Genomic DNA, 20,291 nt, shown 5'->3' with positions numbered 1-20,291 from the left:
ACGCTTTTAAGTCTTTAACTAGCAACACTTTCACCTGTTTTAGGTGAGGGAAATGAAAAAGTGCAAATCTCTGCAATAGGAGGCAACTATTGTTGAGTTTGGAGTTAAAATGATTCTGTAACAAAAAAGCATTTTTTAAAATTAACTCCACCCCAATGAGTTAAAGATTCCAAACTTTTTTTTAAAAAAGAAAACCTACTATGTGGTAGCTGGCCACTCTATCGGGACCACTAAAACATGACATTTCCTCAACTGAGCCTTAGCTCCCCACACCCAGGTGAATAAACTGTGTTTTAGCACCTAGTCTCAAATAGCAAGAATTTGGTGATCCCAATCATAAGGCCAGCTACTACATAGTAAGATTTGTTTTCTTTCTAATCAAGATATTGGGAGGGTTTATCTTGGAGTATTTGTTCAAGGCACATTTATTATTGTTACAGACTAAATTGAGCTTTATTCACGAATGGATCAATGCTATACCGACCATAGACTGCTTTGCGCAGACAGCATATGTGTCCTTTCCTCAATGCTGTCACACCTTGCCTCTGAGCACAAAAATTCACAAACTGAAGAAGAAAGTGGGAACATTACCTCTGGACTTAGATAAAGGCTACAAAATGTTGTATTTTTATAGTTCAACTTCTCCATTAACTCTGCAATACTCTGCATTGCAATTCCATATTCATATACGGTATTGTAAGTAACAATCATCTTTTTCTCCCACCAAAGCAAGCTTATAAGATGTTTGTTGTGATCAGTAATGTACATGTTTGTGTTCTAATGTTATGTAATTAGTGTGCTGGAAGGCTCAATGCTATCTAAAAGTAAGACTGGTAGGGTCAGAGGATTTAAATTAGTGCAAAATTGAATTTCAACCTGATATTGGAAGAAATATTCAAGGAGATAAAAAGTTGGAATATTCTACCAGGCAAGGTTGTAGAGAAAGACTTTAAGGATTATTCAAAATGCATTTGGATGCTTGGCTGTGGGACTTGGTGCTCAAGACCAGTTTGATGGCATTGGCCTTTTCTGGACTATTCCTGTGTATCTTTTTCCAGCTGTTACAGCTTGAACTTCTTCCTTGGGGGAAAAAAACTACAGCTTTAATGGTTGATACCACTTCCCACAGGCTATATATACGAAGTTGATGCCTCTTTATTTTCCGAGATCCTTGGAGGAAGAGAGGAGGTGTCTGCCAATTCTCCCTGCTGATGTAGGGAATGCTGAAGGAGAGCCGGTCATTGCAGAACGTCAGATCCGAATATTGGACAAACCAGGCATTCCACGTTGTGAGTGTTGCTATATAAATATTTTTAAATCACTTTTTGAAGAAACATTTTTGAGACAGTGATATCCTTGTTTACGGTTGGGTGCTTGGGTAAGGTAGTCTATACAACTGGATGATTAGAAAAGGTAATTTCTCTTTTAGCCTGGCTGAAAAGCTATTATATCACGCACTAATCTACAGGGTTTCTCCCCCTAAGTTAGTCATGCTGTGCTCTGCCTGATGAAGTAATCTTGCATCCTCTATTGCATTGTGATTATTAACTAGAAATGCGATTTTAAAAAAAAATAAAGTATGCGCTTTGTTTTCTCCCTTGCCCTTCCAAGGAACTTGTTTGATTCTTGGCTTCAAATGTTGCATCAGTTGCAGAAGGCTTTATTTCTTTTTTATCTGCTTTGATTTGGTCGGCAATTCAAGGGAAATTAAATCAGCTAAAATTCATGTGTTGCTAAAGTGTCCAAGCAAGATTGGCAAACTCAGTTTGCAAAAACCAGCAATATAGGGGTTAAGAACGTAAGAAATAGGAGCAGAAGTAGGCCAATCGGCCCCTCGAGCCTGCTCCGCCATTCAATAAGATCATGGCTGATCTGATCCTAACCTCAAATCTAAATTCATGTCCAATTTCCTGCCCGCTCCCCGTAACCCCTAATTCCCTTTACTTCTAGGAAACTGTCTTTCTGTTTTAAATTTATTTAATGATGTAGCTTCCACAGCTTCCTGGGGCAGCAAATTCCACAGACCTACTACCCTCTGAGTGAAGAAGTTTCTCCTCATCTCAGTTTTGAAAGAGCAGCCCCTTATTCTAAGATTATGCCCCCTAGTTCTAGTTTCACCCATCCTTGGGAACATCCTTACCGCATCCACCCGATCAAGCCCCTTCACAATCTTATATGTTTCAATAAGATCGCCTCTCATTCTTCTGAACTCCAATGAGTAGAGTCCCAATCTACTCAACCTCTCCTCATATGTCCACCCCCTCATCCCTGGGATTAACTGAGTGAACCTTCTTTGTACTGCCTCGAGAGCGAGTATGTCTTTTCTTAAGTATGGACACCAAAACTGTATGCAGTATTCCAGGTGCGGCCTCACCAATACCTTATATAATGTTGTATGGAACCCAGTCTTTAAACATAGTTGGACAAACGAGGCATTGAAGGCTTTGCATCTGATTTGTCTGACGCCCCCTCCCTCAGAAATAAGGCTACGGTTCCTTCCAAGCCATCTGCATTGGCATGGGTGAAGCAATAAGCTGCAATAGTAAGAAAAGACCTACTTAAGGAATGTCTCACCTTCCCAGAAGGCCCTCTGTGCTGCAATCTGTGGTGGAAGCAGCTCGTATAGGCTAAAGTTTCAGATTCTATTGATGGCAGTTTTCTTTTCCACTGCAGATCTGCCTGAGAAATCCATTCAAAATTTCAAATAAGCATCTACCTCAGGTACACTCTGATTGGAAGGAGCAGGGAACCACGTCCATGCTCGATAATATGAATTTTGTACCACTCCTTTTCCATGCATCCCAAACACTTTTTATGATGCTGGCAATTGTTAAATCCTTCAAAAAGAGATGGTTTTGAAAATGCTAGTTTAGTTCCAGGACCTAAGTGCTGTGTCCAAGATATTTGAGGTCTGGGTTAGACCACAAGTTTAAATTTAGTTTTGAAACTTTCTGTCACAATGATTATGTCTGGGTGTCGCTTAAAAATAAGCTCGTGCCTGTTTTACACCTTTGCTTCATAGCACCCATGTGATCATGCAACAAGTTACATGAAGTTTGTAAGACTTTTTTGAGGGTGGTGACTTTTTCTATCTTTCCTCAAACAACTTATGGTCCTGGGTTGATAATGTTGGCCTAAATTGGGGTGGTTCAGATACAAAAGCTAGAGAGTTTGGCTTCTGTTCTCTTGGTTCCTGAAAGAAATACCTAATCTCTGCAGCCTGTCTTCAATGAGTTGACTTGCTGCATTCAAAACTTCGGAGGACTTTTTTAAAGTTTGATAGGCTGCCTTGTCAATTATACTGATTTGGCCATCTGAAGATGCCCACTGAGCAAGGGAGTGTCACTCCTTCTAATTCCTTTCTCTCCTCTTCTGTCCCTTCTCTCCTCCCTCCCACCTTCCTGTAACAGTACAGCTTAGATTGAGAATTCAGCAGCATGGGGCAATTAAATCTGCATCCTAACACTCTGCTGTGTTGATCATTGCTCCTCCACCATGCTGCTCTGGAAATTTGGGATATTTGAGCAAAAGTGTTTAGGGAGTTAATTACTTGATCTGTTAAATGTTGGTTCTAGTAATGTGACTCATCAGATTTTGTAAAGCAGTGCCAAAAATACAAACCTCTAGCTAACAAAGCTTGTTAGTTTTGAAGGCTGCTGCTGGCTTAAGAAATGACTCTTCAATTATCATTATTGTAGATGAAGATGAATCTGATGAGGAGCGCCTTGAGCTAGAGTACATTGGGACACATGCATTTGCTAAGATGGAAGGAGATATCGATAAACAGAGGCGACTGATTCTTCAAGGGCAAATGTCTGAAGCAGCTGTTCAAAAATCACATCAGAGAAAGTGAGTTGTGTGTGTGTGTTACATGAAAATAAAAATACTTTTCTGTGTACTGCCTATTAAGCACAGTGAATATTCCATATTTTTTCCTAGTTTGGACTGATATGAAGTAAAACCTATATACAACATAGTACCCCTGCAAAAGAAACTCTACCACTCACACAAAACAGTCTTGCCTCTGAAAGTCATTGCCAAATACACTTCTGTGCTGTTTTCAGATTTTCATGCCAGAAAATGTGCCATAGATAATGTACATGTATGCAGAATTCATGCTTTTAGCAATCAAGTTATTTTTGGTGTTTCCTATGCTCAATTCTGTTTTCTGTCTGCTTGGATCCTTTTTTGCTGGGGAGAAAAAGCAAGTTTTCACGCAGCACAACTGAGGTTTAGCGTTTCATGTGGGGAATTGTGAGCATGAATCAGCATCTGTCTGAGCCATCTCACTGGCTTTATTTTCATAGGTTTTCCACAGCCATTTTTCTTATCAGTGCTAGTTTTCTCATTATTGATTTGTTATAATTGCCCCACGTATACACTTAGTTATTTTATTTGCGATTGCACTGCACTCACTATAGCTTCTAAGAATCCCAGAAACCATGTTATGAAATCATGTTTAGTAACCAATATGTCTTGTTTGCTAAATATTATTCACAGAATAATTCTACTTTTTCCTTTTAGCTACAACCGTTGGCTGTGCAGAGCTAGAGCAGATGACCTGTCCGATGTTGCTGCATTAAAAGCGTTATACCAGACTGGTGAGTGAGTGATTTAAGAACTTAAAGAAGAAAAAGCCATATTGTGTGCCAAGCCAGTTATTCCCAACAGATTTTCTATAGTTTGTACTAACATGGAGAAATTTGTGCTATCAATGTCAGAGATGCTCCTCAAAACAATGCTTTTGTGTCTTGGGGGTTATTTATACTACAAGAAAGTACGCAAGAGAATGAGTCAAAAACGTAGAGGGGCTCAATTTGCTCTTGCTCTCGTATCCTGCTCTTCCCCCTCCTCTCATGCGCTTGCTCTGTTTTTCCTCCTTCCAGCTCTTCCCAGAATGGTGGCTTGATGATTTGCTTTTGATGTAGAAAAGCGCCTCTTGCTGCTTCCCACAGTGGCATGACTGAGATCAGTAATGTCGCTGGTCCCAGTACTCTGTTGCAATCAAAGAACGAGGAAGAGGGACGTAATAAATCTTTGCAGAGGCCATTTAATACACCACTGAATTCTGCCACAGGGAAATGAAGTTATTCTGGGTTTTACCATTTTGCGGATCCTGTTTCCTTGCTATTTCAGTGGTGTGGGTAGTTATTGCAGCCAAGGTTACTGCGTTTTCCTCTCCAAAGTGGACATGCTGATTTCACACTGTTTATGACCTTAATGGCAGTAATCCAACTACAGCTAAAACATGCTTATGTATTGAGACTAATTTGTCAGTTCCTGGAAAATCAGGTTGTGTATTTTTGTATTTTATTTCTCCAACTTTTTCTTTCTCTCCTCTTCTGAAGTTAGTGATGCAAGCTGGGTATGGTTTCCCCAGTCCTGTGAGTCTTTGGTACTTCTTCCTTTGTGAACCTGGACAGTGAGTGTCAGGGGTTTGGTTAGGGCAACTCAGCCCAATTCTGATTCTATCCTAACCTGATAACCCAAGTGCATTTTCCAGCAGGGTTCACTAGACAGTTTCCAAGAGCAAGAACTCCAACTTCCATCTCTCTTTTCCGCCCCCCCAGCCACCAAACTGTAGTTGCCCATTATAAACTATGATTGACTGTGTAGTTTACATCTTTATGCAATTTTTTGTGATTTGCTATAGTTGAGAGTGTGAAGTTTATGCTGTTGCAACCTGTATGTTAGATTTTCTAGTAAGTGAAAAAGGATGGCATGTCTTTTATTAAAACAAATTAAAATGTGAATTTTAATAATTTTCCATCCATATTTGGGAAGGGCTAAAAGCATTCATGTCACTTATAGTTCTGCTTTTTCTAAAAATGCTGGAAATATATAGCAGGCCAGTCATCTGTAAAGAGAAAAGGCAGGTTAACTGAGGAGAGATTTTGCATCTTAAATTTTAACCTACCTTTTTTTTCTTCTGTTACTGATGAACCTGCTGTTGCTTTATAGCACTTTCTGTTGTTTCACATTTTCAGCATTTGCAATTTAATTTCCTTTTTAAGTGTAGTTCTGTTGCTTTGTTTAAAAGCAAAAAACCTCTGTAACAAGCTTATAATGTGCATTCCAAATAGTGTAATGGTGATTTGTATTTGTTGCAGGATATGATAAAAGTGGTCGTACAGTGGTGGTGATAGTGGGAAGGAATATTCCTGTAACAATAATAGACTTGGATAAGGTAAGATTTACTGAACCATTGTTAAAAATAAAGGAACAAAACTTTGTCTTGCTACACTATCACCACAATGTTAAGTTTCACCATAGTTGAACACTTTCCGACGCCACCTCTTTCCCTTCCTCCTGCAAAGGTAATTTTTAGCAAAACACTCTTCCTCAACAGATATGGGGTTGCTGAAACTATAGCTAGTTCCATACCTCTACAAACATCTGATTCAACAGCTCAATAACTTAAAAGTTTCATTAGTTTTATTTAAACTTCAGAATGATTCCTTAAATATTCCAGCCATAAATGGGTATACTGGAAGATTTATATATGTATCCATAAACACAGGCTTACCACCATGGTAATTTAAATCTATTTTGCAGCAGATTCTACTTATTGTTCTACCTGGGTAAGTACAATTTCATCAGGCTCATCTCAAAATATGGAATCTCTTTCTCTTATCTCATTAGCTATTTCACAACACCATATCAGTGAATTTGAATCATTTCTTTTCTCCAAAGAAAAAAATTGCCTTGTTTGTTGCACACTATACCCAGGCTTGGAGGGGGGAGTGGTTAAATAGTTGACCTTCCAAACCTCTTGTTAATGCAGTGCTACATTTAGAAAATGTAGAATCCATCGGATATGTCTAGGGAGCCACTGACCTAATTTTCAAAAGAAAATGTCACTTCCAAAAATGCTGCAATTAGAGGATTTATTTTCTTGGTATATTGCAACAGAACTAACCTATTGGTATGTTAACAAATACAGAAAAAGTGCAGAATACAGAATTTGAAGACACTGTTCTCATGGTAGACAGAAATCGGATGACCACGCTCATCCCCAGGGATCCCCCTCAGAACCTAGTTTGAAAACCTGCGTGCTAGGAAATGCATGAATAGCATTTGGGACAGTACCTTGCCGCACTCGCCAATGCCTCTTGATGATCCAGCTGAGATTAATAACTCACTAGAGAAATCATGAGTGCGGCTCCATTTTATCATCCAATTATTCAGTATGTTGCTAAATTGATCTTCAAGTACTTGCTTCATTGCTACTCAGCTTCAGTGATTCACTTTCCTCTTCTTATCTCTTTTCTCTCCCCTTTCCTTTCATCCATCACCACTTAAACTTGTTTTCAAATCAGCTGCTTTAAAGAGACAAAAAGATAAAGCTGTGTGTAGCTTTTGAAAATCCAAGATCAATGAAAATAAATGGGGTTCAACAATAAACTGTAGGTTGTAATTATTTGTTTTTGATGTTTTTAGGCGCTCCTGTATTTTATCCATATCATGGACCACATTGCTGCAAGAGAGTTTGTCATGGTGTACTTTCATACTTTGACCAGTGACCACAATCATCCTGACTCAGAATTCCTCAAGAAGTTGTATGACGTAGTTGATGTGAAGTAAGTTCATGCCCATTTTGCATGTTTACCTAGTTCATATAATCAAAGTTACTGCACAGAAGGAAGACACTCGTCCCATCATGCCAGTGCTAGCTTTTTCAATTGGAACACTCTAATCCCATTTCTCTGATTTCTAATAACACATGAAGTGAAAAGATGTTGAACAGCTTTCTTTGAAGTTGTTTATTCGGTATAAAAGTGCTCATAGCACAGTAACGTGCAAAATACTTACTTTTTTGGAAGGAAGGAGGAGGCGAGTTTTAAGGAGGGTCTTCAAACAAATGAGAGAGGTGGAGAAGGGTTTTGGGAGGGATTCCAGAGCGTAGGATCTAGACAGCTGAAAGCACGGCCACCAATGGTGGGGAAAAGTGGGAGGGGTGCACAAGAGGCCAGAGACACAGGAACAGTTCTGTGGGGGGAATGAAAGGCTGAAAGAGGTTAGAGATGGGGAGGAGCAAGGCCATGAAGGGATTTTAACGTGAGGTTAAATTTGAGGCATTGTAGGAACCAATGTAGATCAGCGAGCACAGGGGTGATGGGTGAGCACAACTTGATGCAGGATAGGATACTGGCAGCAGAGTTTTGGATGCGTTGAAGTTTACAGAGGATGGGAGTCTGGCCAGGAGAGCATTGGAATAATCAAGTCTGGATGTGACGAAGATATCAATAAGGGTTTCAGCAGCAAATGGGCTGAGATGGGGCGAGGGAAGTGATGTTATGGAGGTGGATGTAGGTAATCTTTATGATAGGGAAGATATGGGGTTGGAAGCTCAGCTCTGGATTTTGATATGACACTGAGATTACAAACAGTCGGAGCCTGAGACAGTGGCTGAAGAGGGCGATGGAATCAGTGATGCGGGTACAAAGTTTGTGACCTGCTGAAGATGATGACCTCTGTCTTCCCAATGTTCAGCTGGAGGAAAATGTGGCTCTTCCAAGACTAGAAGTTGGACAAACAGTCTGACAACACATTCGAGTGGAGGGGTCGAGAGAGGTGGTGGAGAGGTAGAGCCAGGTGTTATTAGCATACTCCGTGTCTGCAGATGATCTCCCAAGGGAAGAAGAGGAGGGGTCTGGAATAGATACTTGGGGACTCCGAAGGTAACGTTGTGGGGGCAGGAAGAGAAGCCATTGCTGGAGATACTCTGGCTATGATCGAATAGGTAAGAGTGGAACCAAGTGAGGGCAGTCCCACTGAGCTAGACAAGAGAGTTATTAGAGGAGGATGGTGTGATCAAGCATGTCAAAGGCTGCAGAGATATCGATGAGCTATAGTGCACCACGGTCACAGTCACAGGATGTAATTTATGACTCTGATTAGTGCCTTTTCAGTGCTGTGGCAGTGCTGGAAACCTGATTGGAGAGATTCAAATGTGGAGTTGCGGGATAGATGAGCACGGATTTGGACAGTGACAACACGTTCAAGGACTTAGCAGAGGAAAGGGAGGTTGATGGGAAGTAGATTAAACGTCTGGGATAAAGCTAAAGCTGTATGTGACATTAATATTTCAGCTGAATTAAATGTAATTCATTTTTATAGTAGGTGTTTTTATTGATTGGAGATGCAGAAACTTTAGTAATTCTCATTAAATAGTTGATCAATTTGTGTAATTTTTGACTTTCAAGATGTGACTGTTCATGTATTTTTATTGACAGAATTATGCGCTCTCCTTTTAACATCTGTTACTTTTTAGGCAAGGAGTCATTATAGGAAAATGATAAACAAATGTGATTTAGCAATGAAGATTTTTTTTAGTTTACAGAAAATAGTTCAAAATGGAATACAATGTATCCTAGCGTCTATAGCAGTAGCCCAGTAATAAGGGCAGTGACTACACATCCAGGTAGTTGCGGGATCAGATTCAATCCATGAAATTTCCACACTAAAATTTGCAAACAATCGTACTATCAAATGTATCCCTTGCTGTACATTAAAGTCAATTTAAAAGAATCATCTGGATTTTTAGAATTGAAATGAAAAATGAATCTCTTCCATTATGCTGCAATATTTTCTCCCATGCTAGGGAATCTGCCCCACTTTTGCCCCACTTTCTCCCCGCTACCCCCGAATATAATCTTGATTCAAATTCAGTGCTGACAGTCTTCCTGTTATACGGGTACCCAGTGCAGTGGTTAACACCAGTCTTCCAGCCCAGTCAATAGATATAGCAACACCCTTGCCTTTCTTTTTTCTCACTAACTTGGTATTTTTTCATAGTCGTCTTTTTGCATTCAATATTTCCCTTCACAGGCAATACCAAACTTCCTGATTTGTTCTCCTTTTTCTCACTTGACCAACTGCACAGTAACAGACCACTGGCAATTAACAAATAAACCTTACTGTGCAAACACAGAACGTTAAAACGAACCTTGTTACGATCTTCTGTCTCTGGCCTCTTGCTCTCTGCTGATTTTGCAATGGAGAGTCAATAAATAGATAACTACATAAGTTAAACGATTAGAACTAGTTTTGCTAGCATTGAATCATCTGGTTAAGGAAATCAAAACAGCACCAAAGCAATTTCTCTTGAGTGGACTTCAACGTTTTAAGCAATGTTTTCCTAAAAATTCACCTAAGTATTTTTTATAAAATGTAGCCAGCTATCTGTAAATGCATCATTAACTTTGGTTTATGATTTGTGCAATAGAGAGAGAGAGGGACGCATGGTAGAATGGTGACTGACTTTTGTAATGCCATATTCGTGATGAGTTTAATTAGTTCTTGACCAGTGCACCAGATGACCTGTCTTGTAGAAGAAACTGGCCAGGTTGTCCTGCATGCTAAAACTGTGACTACTGCTATTGGTACAGAGTGAAATTGATGGTTTTAATGGAGAAGTCCAGATCATAGACTGTTTCATACTATGCTAAATAAGGCAGATGGAGCAAAGATGTAGCGAGTGATGGTGGTGGAAGCTTCTTGATGTAAAATATTTCCCTTTATTTCCTGCAGGTACAAGAAAAACATGAAGGCATTTTACTTTGTGCATCCAACATTTCGGTCTAAGGTATGGGTTTTTGTATAATGGATTTGCCAGTGATGCCATACTGGAGATGTGACAAATTAGAGGACACCTATGGTGGAATTCAAAATTAGGAAAACTGAAGTTACAAAATGAGCAGTAGCATAATATTATTTACCTGCATTTGTTCAGCAAGACATCAATTTTAAAATACACACTGTTGACAATCATCTCAAGCTATATTCTTATTTAGTCATTGTTAACTCTTAAACATTTCAAACATGTTAGCACCATGGGATCAGAACATTCATATTTTTGAGCTCTTCTGCAGTTGGACCAAATTAAGCTTGTAGTATCTACAAATTGTAGTAAGAACATTTAATCACCAGAATGTTCTCTACCTCGGTTTACATATTTCTGCTAAATAGTTTTAATTTGGTGTAGTTCCCAAATAGGTAATTACCAATAAATCAATAAACTTAGCTAACTAAATGAGAAGTTGGTAAATTTAGGAGCCCTAATGACCAGTAAGGAAGACTTTTTAAAAAAAAACTATCCCAAATGTTTGTCTAATTTTTCCATTTGTCATTCCAAAAAACTACATTGCATCTTGGTGAGTTATCTGCACAAGTGAATAATCTGTTGCTACAGAAGAAGAATGAGACTGTGCCATCCATGAATATGCCATTCCAAAGAAGTCATTTGCATGTTCTGAAAGGAGTGTATATCAAAATGTAATTTCTTTCAACTACAGGGGTGTAATTTATCCAAATATAATCTATACACATGGAACCTTAACCCTTTGATTGCTGTCAGATTTTGTAGGTTTACAGCCCACACACCAAAACACTGATAAAGCTACTGGAAGTCCCATTTTAGTTGGGATTTTTAAATTGCTAATTAAATTTAAATAGCTAAATCCTGCTTATCCTGTCTTCTTCCTCCCTCCCCAATTCTCTCTGTTCTAGTTATATTTTTAACTTTTTAAAAATTTAATCTGATCTTTCTTTGTTATACATTTTCCTTTTTTTAAAAAAAATGCTTAACTTGTTTTCTTGTTCCTGGCTCCCATAGAAACTTTCAAAAATTCAATATGGCTGAAACAGTTGCAGAAGCCAGCTTTTTAGCCTCTTGAAAGCCTAAACACTGGAAATTTATGTGGCAGCTAAAATGAGGTCAATCTCTGCATAAAAAACATGTCAAAATGGGAAAGGCTGTCGGTGAGCAAATGCAGTTGACAACCCCTAGAAGAAAATTGTGCCAAGACAATTAATAGAGAAATATCTTTCAATGAAAAATTGTTGCTCATTTACCTTGTTTCCACTGCTTAATTGCCTGCACTGTGTACCACTTTCAAATGTTTTAAGGCTCCAGTAGAACATTGTAGAATAAAATGAACATCCAAATGATACTACTACAATCTATTTTCATTCTAACTGCTAATCTGACTAAACTATCTTTTTTTTAAAAAAACACATTTTGGAGAAACTTAGTTTCAGATTTCAAACTCATAGCTCATTTTCTATTCTGTTCCTGCTTACCTAGGTGATGACCTGGATGTTCACAACCTTTTCTGTCTCGGGGTTAAAGGACAAAGTTCACCATGTTGAGACCCTCCCTCAGTTGTTTGCTCTCATTTCCCCGGAGCAGATTGACATTCCGCCCTTTGTACTGGAGTACGATGCTAGGGTAAATCAGCAGATTACTCTGTCCTATTACTTTGTTTAAAAAATTTTCTAGGAAAAAGTAGTATTGCATTTTAGTCTAAAATGCCAATTATTAAAATTGTTTCTTTGTGGATTTTCAGTTCTTTGTCATGGTTTGAAAATCAATTGTCTAATTCCAGACCCTTCAGCATTTACTTTTGTTTCCACTTGTGATCTGCAGTTTGATAATTTAGCTAGGAGACTTCTTTGTGCTATACAGGACATGTCAGAAGAACTGGTCAAAGTTGGTGGGGAATAAAAGGTTTTATTTCCAATAAGAATAAAACCTGATTGGGGTGATGCACCATATCTACATTTGCAGTGATTCACAGTTCCTTGAGTCAAGAGGAAATGCAGTTTCCCTGCTACCGAATTTGTGACAGTCCTTCTGTGAGCCAACCTGCAGGTGTCCTTGGCCTTTTCACTTCCTTCATTTCCCTCCCTGGTCTGCACCTAGCACCTCTGTACCAGAAGCTTGACATATGGAGATCTGTACGTAAGCACTCGTGTCTCATCATTCTATAGTGGAGTAAACCTGCAAGTGATCAAGGGAGAGCATCTGAGAAACTAGTGTGGTGACGTTTCTGAACTTCAGTGTGAGGGAGCTGAATTTGCATTACCAATTAAAAAGAAAACATCCTGAGTTAATAGCTGTCTCTACTTTAGTTCCCTCATCTGTCCAGCACTGTGACTGTTATAACCCCACCTCCCAAGAGAATAAATAATCTGGCAGCTTCCATGATATCTTTCTTGAGTTTATCGGAGAGCAGGCGAGTTGAATTTCAGTCGAGGCAGGGACTCAAACTTGAAATCTCTCTGGCGGGACTCCTGTTGCTCCACTACTAAAACTTCCAAAGCAGCTGCTGCTGCTGATGACTCCAGGCCAGACTAATAAGGTTTGAGCAAGATTTGCTATTCAGTATTAACCTATAAGCTCGCAATGAAACAAATCATAATCAACATCACTATTGCTGCTTCTGAATTACCAGTTTTAAATAGAACTAATTTTAAAAATTGTAGAATAGAATTAAACCATTGCCCGAATTTAGCTTTGAATGCACGTAATCAGGGCAGCTGGTTTGCAGTGACCGAATACGCCATTCAGTTTTTTTATTCCATGGCATTTTGGGACTTTTACCACTATTTTGGGGATTACATTCTGACCATTTGAATTAGGATCACTCATTTATGGTCACTGGATTAGTCCAATTCCATTTTATTACAAGGGATAACAAACAGTATTTTCTGTGTTTTTAACCAATTTTGGTAGCGTTGTGGTTATGTTACTGGACTAATAATCGAGAGAACAGGAGTTCAAATTCTACCACGGCAGTTGAGAGTTTGAATTCAGTTTAAAAATCATAGAAATAAAAAGGTGTCAGTAAAAAGTGACCACGAAACTGTCTGCGATTCTGTCCAATATTTTCCATGGAAACTCCATATCTTTGCTCAGTTTTCCAGGGAAGAAATTAAGCATTAGGCAACCTTTGCAATTTTCCAAATATGGACTGGCTTTCTCCTATCTAGAAGTAGAATCTAATAGATGTCAAGATTATTTTTTTTAATTCATTCTCGGGTTGTGGGTGTCGTTGGCAAGGTTGGCATTTATTGCACAACCCTAGTTGCCCTGAAATAACTGTTTGATACAAGTGAATGGCTTGCTAAGCTACATCAGAGGGCAGTTAAGAGTCAACCACATTGGTGTGGAACTGGAATCACATACAGGCTAAACTAGTAAAGACGGTGCATTTCCTTCCCTAAACATCATTAAGGTTGGGTTTTTAAGCCAATCCGACAGTTTCATGGTCACTTTTTACTGATATCTTTTTATTTTTATGATCTTTTAAACTGAATTCGAATTCTCAACTGCCGTGGTAGAATTTGAACTCCTGTTCTCTCGATTATTAGTCCAGTAACATAACCACAATGCTACCAAACCCTGATCTGAGCCTAATAGCTTGATGTTCCTAGAAAACCTAGGTTTCACTGAGTTATTTTGAGTAAACCTATCCCTAGAGCTGGTGTGTTGATGAGCAGCCACTGCCTGATCTGGCAGTTTGCCTGAATGGTGGACTCAAAAATGAGCTGTTTGTGCAGAATATGAACTGATGATTAAACAATATTATTAACAGCATGGGTGCTATTGGCTTAGATATTGGTCTAAAATAAAGTGTACTTTCGATGAAAAAATGCTTTGAGGCTTTTCTGGGTGATGTGAAAATCCTAGACACTCTATTAAAATGGAAAGAAAAATCTTTGCAAATGAAGAGAGCCTATCTTACTGTAATTTTATTGTCCTATGCTGCCTTTTTGTACTCTTTTTAAAATTTGAAACAGGAACTCTCGTTACTACAAAACTCTGGCAATTACTGTGGAAAGCTTGTATGATTGGTTCATCAAATGGTGTGACTGGGACTTTAGCAATAACCCTTCTGAATAAATAGGAACTACATGCAGTCAGGTTCATTATTAGAGTAGAAGTAGGAATATTCTAGCAATATACGTGTCTTGTGATGGTACACTGTGGGGAAAAAGCTTTTGAGCACTGTCCTGTCTTTCTAAAGAAAGAATTGGGATGGAAGAAGAAAAAATCTAAATTGGAGGAAGTTGCAATGACCATCTCCCTACATTTTGTTCACAGGTTAATGGACCTTACCAGTATTCATGCCCCTCCTCTCCTGACCTCTGAAGAATCAGCATGCCGTTGGTTTCTATATCCAGCTGCATATCATAAACTGGATGTTCTGAATGAATAAATGTTTATATTCAGGAGGCTTTTTTTCCTCTTTTTTTTTTAGTGTTGATTTAAAGTAGCAATCAAATTATTGTATCTGTCACAAAATGCAGCAAAAGAGGACCATACCTTCATTTGTGAAGGGGACAGAAACCTTTATCTTTGGAATGTAAAGGTTTTTCAACATTGCTGCATTCCTATTTTCATTTAAAAATGATTTTGAAGATCATGTGTTTTAAATTCTGTTCATTAATGGGTTCTTGATCATTAATCCAGTGGCTAAAACCTGACCGTCAACTCTCATTGAAAATTCCTGGAAGTGGTATGGGAGAGGGTTAACTATGTTCAAAAGGTAACATCCTGAATCTACACTTTATATTAAGTTACAAAAATTATTGCAGTGCCTGATGTCATAAACTGAAAAATAATAAAGGGATTCAGCTTTGATACTGAACATTTATCTGTTCAGTACAAGTTGTGTAATATAATTTTGACAGGATGTAAAACTTTTTTTAAAATTAGATTTTAGTAATGACCCATTACATGTCAATACTTGATATGTTTGCTGTTAAGTCATTTGTGGGATTTTGTAAAAACTAGACAACTTCAGACTGCATGAAGGTATACTCAGGCAAAATTGAAGTGGCTGATCTGTAACCAGTAAATACTTTTGTATGCTCAGTTACTACCTAAGCAATTGAAGTTGAAGTGAACTTGCTGCAAAATTGATGTCAGCAGTTGTCTGGAACTCCAACTTCAATCCAGTAATGCAAACCTCTTTATGCCACTCTTCCCCACTGGGCATTCCTGTTTACGCTGCAGGTAAACAGTTAGACACACAGGAGTATTGCAATTATTTTGCCTTTGTTGAAAAGCTTACTCCAAAGGCACTTAAAACTCCATTCAGCTGTGAGAAACTTATTAATGCATTGGTTAAACGCAACACAAGGCTTCAATCAAAAGATCCTCAACTTGAGGATTAGCTTTAGGCAATCACATTGTTGATGCTGTTATAAAAGTTGCTTCACTAGTAGGAAAGCCTCATATTGATGCAGTCATTCCTGCTCAAAATAATTAATCAGTTGTTCAATGGTCTTTATTTCATGGGTGAATGCCACTGGGATTTTACATCTTATTGTGGATCATGTTTCCCAGGTTGTATTCCTAACTGAGATTGTATTGAATGATTTTACTTTGCAGCAAAATTATCGTTAGCTCTCATGTAATTATTGTTTTTATTGGACTGCCTTTGCTGAAAGTCTTTCAAGACAATTACTACTTATTGGTTCCATTTAATAGTGACTGGCTTTGAAATCTTAGATTTTAAAGATGGTTGAATTGCAGTTGCAGCAATTGAACAGTAGGGACTACTGTCTCCATTTAAACACAATGCAAATTATTTTTTGTTCATATAATGCCACCGTTTAAACCTTTGGTACAGAACATACTTGGCTTAGAAAGGGGAAATTTAGACTGTCTTCAAATATTTTTTCTTTAGTAAGTTGAATGCCCCTAATATGTAATCAAAATATACCACCGTGCTAGACAATTATTCCAGTCCTTAATGTAATTTTCATGTGTCTTGATAGATGCTCTATGACAGGTTTGCATCGAGCCCTGGCTAGTAGGATGAAAGTTCCCCGCTCTGTCACATATTAAGGGTACTAACTAGCAGGAACATACTCCACAAAAATGAATTAGGCATTTGAATTGGTACTAAATTGCCTACTTCACTCAGAATAAAGATGGCTCTTGTGCAAATGTCACGGTACAATAGGAGGCTTATATGAAATTGGGGTTAAGGCACATTGTTTGTGACTGGGCCATATTTTCATTTGCAAGGTTTGGTAGAAGTGTTCCAAAACTCAAATATCTTATTGTGTTGAGCACAAAAAACACTTTGTAAAGAATTTTTGTCTTCAGGACAGCTCAATTTATCCTCTGCATGTTGTAAAATTTTCTTTGTTTACACTACAGCTGCAAATGTGTATATATACAGACATTACACCACAATCAATTAAGAGCATTTTACTATACCTGATTTGTTTTATATGTTGAATATTTTAACTTTGACATTTATTGTAATATAATTTCCATTACATTCTTACTTTTAGCATGTAAATTTTATGAACTTGCTTAAAACTTCAAATAGGCAATTGTGGGGCTGAGCAGTTTTAATGGAATTGAGGGTCCTGCTCCCTTTTTAGATAATTGTGGCTAGTTCTCCTGGGTTGGTGATGAATTATGTATTTACTGTTTGAGCTTACGACTGATTGCTTTCACCTAAGAGCAAGTGAAATATAAATGTTGCTGAGATTTCAAAGACCATGCCAATAGAATATATACTGGTTTTGCATGTCAGCCAGTGTTAGCTTTTCCATTGAGTGGGCTTCCTTGTCTCTCTGGCCAAGAGCTAATGAAATGGATCATGTGTTGACTTTGATGTTGGAGAGCATTTAGTTTTTGAATCTGTATTTGTCGGAGCTGTGACGCCAGCATCCCTACAACTATACTAAGGATCGTGGCATTTGGCTAAAAGCTTGCATCTGCTTGTGAGGTACAAATGATGTATGTGGATTTCTTTTGTGAGCGAGATTCCTGTAAAGTGTTTTTCAAAAATTAAATCCTAGCAATTCAGGAGACTTAGAGGTTCCAAAAAGCATTTGTTTTTTTCCCCAATTTTAAAAGGAACCAGGTCTTTCCCTAGTAAAAGCTTTCAGGTGCATACTTTTCTTGTATTAGGAGTGAGTCACTAACAGTGGAGAAAGTCCAAATTCTTTATGCTTATTTACCAGTCTCTCAATGCACAACCTTAAAAATAAAAAGCTATATTGAACTCAAAATGAATGTGTATAAACACAATTCTCACTTGCATCTCTTTTAGTTCTTTGTCTGTCACCAATCCTCACACTAATAGTTCATTGGCTACATTTGCTCATATTCACAATATGTTGGTTCTTATTTTTCACTCATCTATCAATCATGGATGCATCACTGTTGAAATATATCTGAGGGTAATACTCGAGTAGAGTAAATGATGTGAACCAAAACTTTACGATAATTTCAACCAATTGGAAATCAGGGTTCCTAAGAGCTTCCAACATCAAAAAATGCTGCTATGGAATAGCAGAAGTGTTTGGGGGGGCACAGTGGGAAAGAAAATAAACTCCACTAGGAATGGGGTCATGGGGAAAAATATCAAATTTTACAATCGCTCAAGGCATAAACTGACATTACTGGTGTCCCTTCACTCACTGAGACTTTAATTGCTATGTGAATGATTGAGTGGCATGCCATCAGCAGTGTAACATGTATCTTGTGTAAAAGGCAGAGAATTGTGAGTTTAAACTGCAGTCTTCTGTCACAAGTTAAATATAGTTGCAAGTATCTTAAAACATAACTGAAATGCAGCAGCAAAATTGTAAGAATGTTCACTACCATACCAATTATGCAGAATAAGTGCTGCTTGAATTTGAAACTCATCTGTTGTGTTTCTTATCTGAATCCTCCCTTCACTGATCTTGACTTAATTTGACCCTTTTGATTTTGATTATTGCTTTACAATGCAAAAGTATTCTCTTTCTTAGTACTCTTAGCAAAACCAGTGCTGTTTCCACTTTTCCCTCCTACTATACTTGGAAAAATCTTGGTTCCATCTCCAACTTTTTTTTTGGGTGGGGGGTAGGCACTGTCATGTACAACAATATAGAAAAGAGCTGATCCAACTGCTTACACCCAGTCAGTTCTTTGTGCCAAACAACTTTGAATCTGCAATCACGATGATGTGAATTATGCAGCTAACAATTTTACTGCCAGGTCATTTATTTTATATAGGCAAAGGTCAATTGCAGTACTGAGTGATTCCTCTTAAACCACACAACATTCTCCCTTGTATCTTTTACTTAAATGTCATACTTGTAGCTAATCCTCACACTAATCCAGCTCATGGTTACCCACGTTTCTTCATACACACAATATGTTGGTTCTGTTATCATTTGTGTTAAAACTGATTTCACTTTATTTGCGCACAGTTTTTATTTGGTGAGTACCAATGTGTTTATTCTGAAATCTGTGTGTAAGCACTGCCCTATTTGTGGCAGGGAAATTTTATTTTGTGTTAATAAAAAGTTACCAATCAAGTAAAACCCTTGAGTACTTTTTATTTCATGGTTTTAGTATAGACGTGCGCTCAATTGCTTAACTTTTTGGTTACACAGTTGCTACTCTAAATTGGGTTTGAATACCCTGAGAATCATAGACTCTTACAGCACAGAAGGAGGCCATTCGGCCCATCATGTCTGTGCCTGCTCTTTGAAAGTGTTGTCCAATTCAGTCCCACAACCCAGTCTTTTCATAGTCATAGAGTTATACAGCACGGATAGAGGCCCTTCGGCCCATCGTGTCCGCGCCGGCCATCAGCCCTGTCTACTCTAATCCCATATTCCAGCATTTGGTCCGTAGCCTTGTATGCTATGGCATTTCAAGTGCTCATCCAAATGCTTCTTGAATGTTGTGAGGGTTCCTGCCTCCACAACCCTTTCAGGCAGTGAGTTCCAGACTCCAACCACCCTCTGGGTGAAAAAGTTCTTTCTCAAATCCCCTCTAAACCTCCCGCCTTTTACCTTGAATCTATGTCCCCTTGTTATAGAACCCTCAACGAAGGGAAAAAGCTCCTTAGTATCCATCCTATCTGTGCCCCTCATAATTTTGTACACCTCAATCATGTCCCCCCTCAGCCTCCTCTGCTCCAAGGAAAACAAACCCAATCTTCCCAGTCTCTCTTCATAGCTGAAGCGCTCCAGCCCTGGTAGCATCCTGGTGAATCTCCTCTGCACCCTCTCCATAACCTTACAAATTAGTCCTCTCAAGTTCATTGCCTTTTGAAAGTTCCTATGGAATCTGCTTCCACCACCCTTTCACGTAGTGTTCCAGATCTTAACAACCATAGAATCATAGAATAGTTTCAGCACAGAAGGAGGCCATTCAGCCAATCGAGCTCGTGCCCTTGCTCTTTGTAAGAGCAATCCAGTTAGTCCCATTCCCCCGCTCTTTCCCTGTAGCCCTGCAAATCTTTTCCTTTCAAGTATTATCCAATTCCTTTTTGAAAGCCACGATTGAATCTGCCTCCACCACTCTGCAGGCAGCGCATTCCAGCTCATTACTACTCCTCATGTCGCCTTTGGTTCTTTTGCCAATCACCTTAAATCTGTGTCCTCTGGTTCTTGACCCTTCTGCCAATGAGGACAGTTTCTCTATCTACTTTATCTAAACCCTTCATGATTTAGAACACTTCTATCAAATCTCCTCT

General features: G+C 38.5%; 1 protein-coding gene across 1 annotated transcript in view; it reads left to right on the top strand.

Moving 5' to 3' along the window:
- Positions 1 to 19,128, top strand: part of gdap2 (ganglioside induced differentiation associated protein 2) — a 39,674-nt gene extending 20,546 nt beyond the window's left edge. The window contains exons 6-13 of the mRNA XM_067992954.1: positions 1,130 to 1,289; positions 3,699 to 3,849; positions 4,525 to 4,601; positions 6,111 to 6,187; positions 7,441 to 7,580; positions 10,534 to 10,588; positions 12,089 to 12,232; positions 14,891 to 19,128. Coding sequence (XP_067849055.1) covers positions 1,130 to 1,289; positions 3,699 to 3,849; positions 4,525 to 4,601; positions 6,111 to 6,187; positions 7,441 to 7,580; positions 10,534 to 10,588; positions 12,089 to 12,232; positions 14,891 to 14,938 — 852 coding nt within the window. The 3' untranslated portion in view covers positions 14,939 to 19,128. The remainder of the gene's footprint in view (positions 1 to 1,129; positions 1,290 to 3,698; positions 3,850 to 4,524; positions 4,602 to 6,110; positions 6,188 to 7,440; positions 7,581 to 10,533; positions 10,589 to 12,088; positions 12,233 to 14,890) is intronic.
- The last annotated feature ends 1,163 nt before the right edge of the window (positions 19,129 to 20,291 follow it).

The sequence above is a fragment of the Heptranchias perlo genome, chromosome 11, assembly GCF_035084215.1.
Source record: "Heptranchias perlo isolate sHepPer1 chromosome 11, sHepPer1.hap1, whole genome shotgun sequence".
NCBI classification, from domain to species: domain Eukaryota; kingdom Metazoa; phylum Chordata; class Chondrichthyes; order Hexanchiformes; family Hexanchidae; genus Heptranchias; species Heptranchias perlo.
This window is presented reverse-complemented; position numbering and strand designations above follow the sequence as displayed.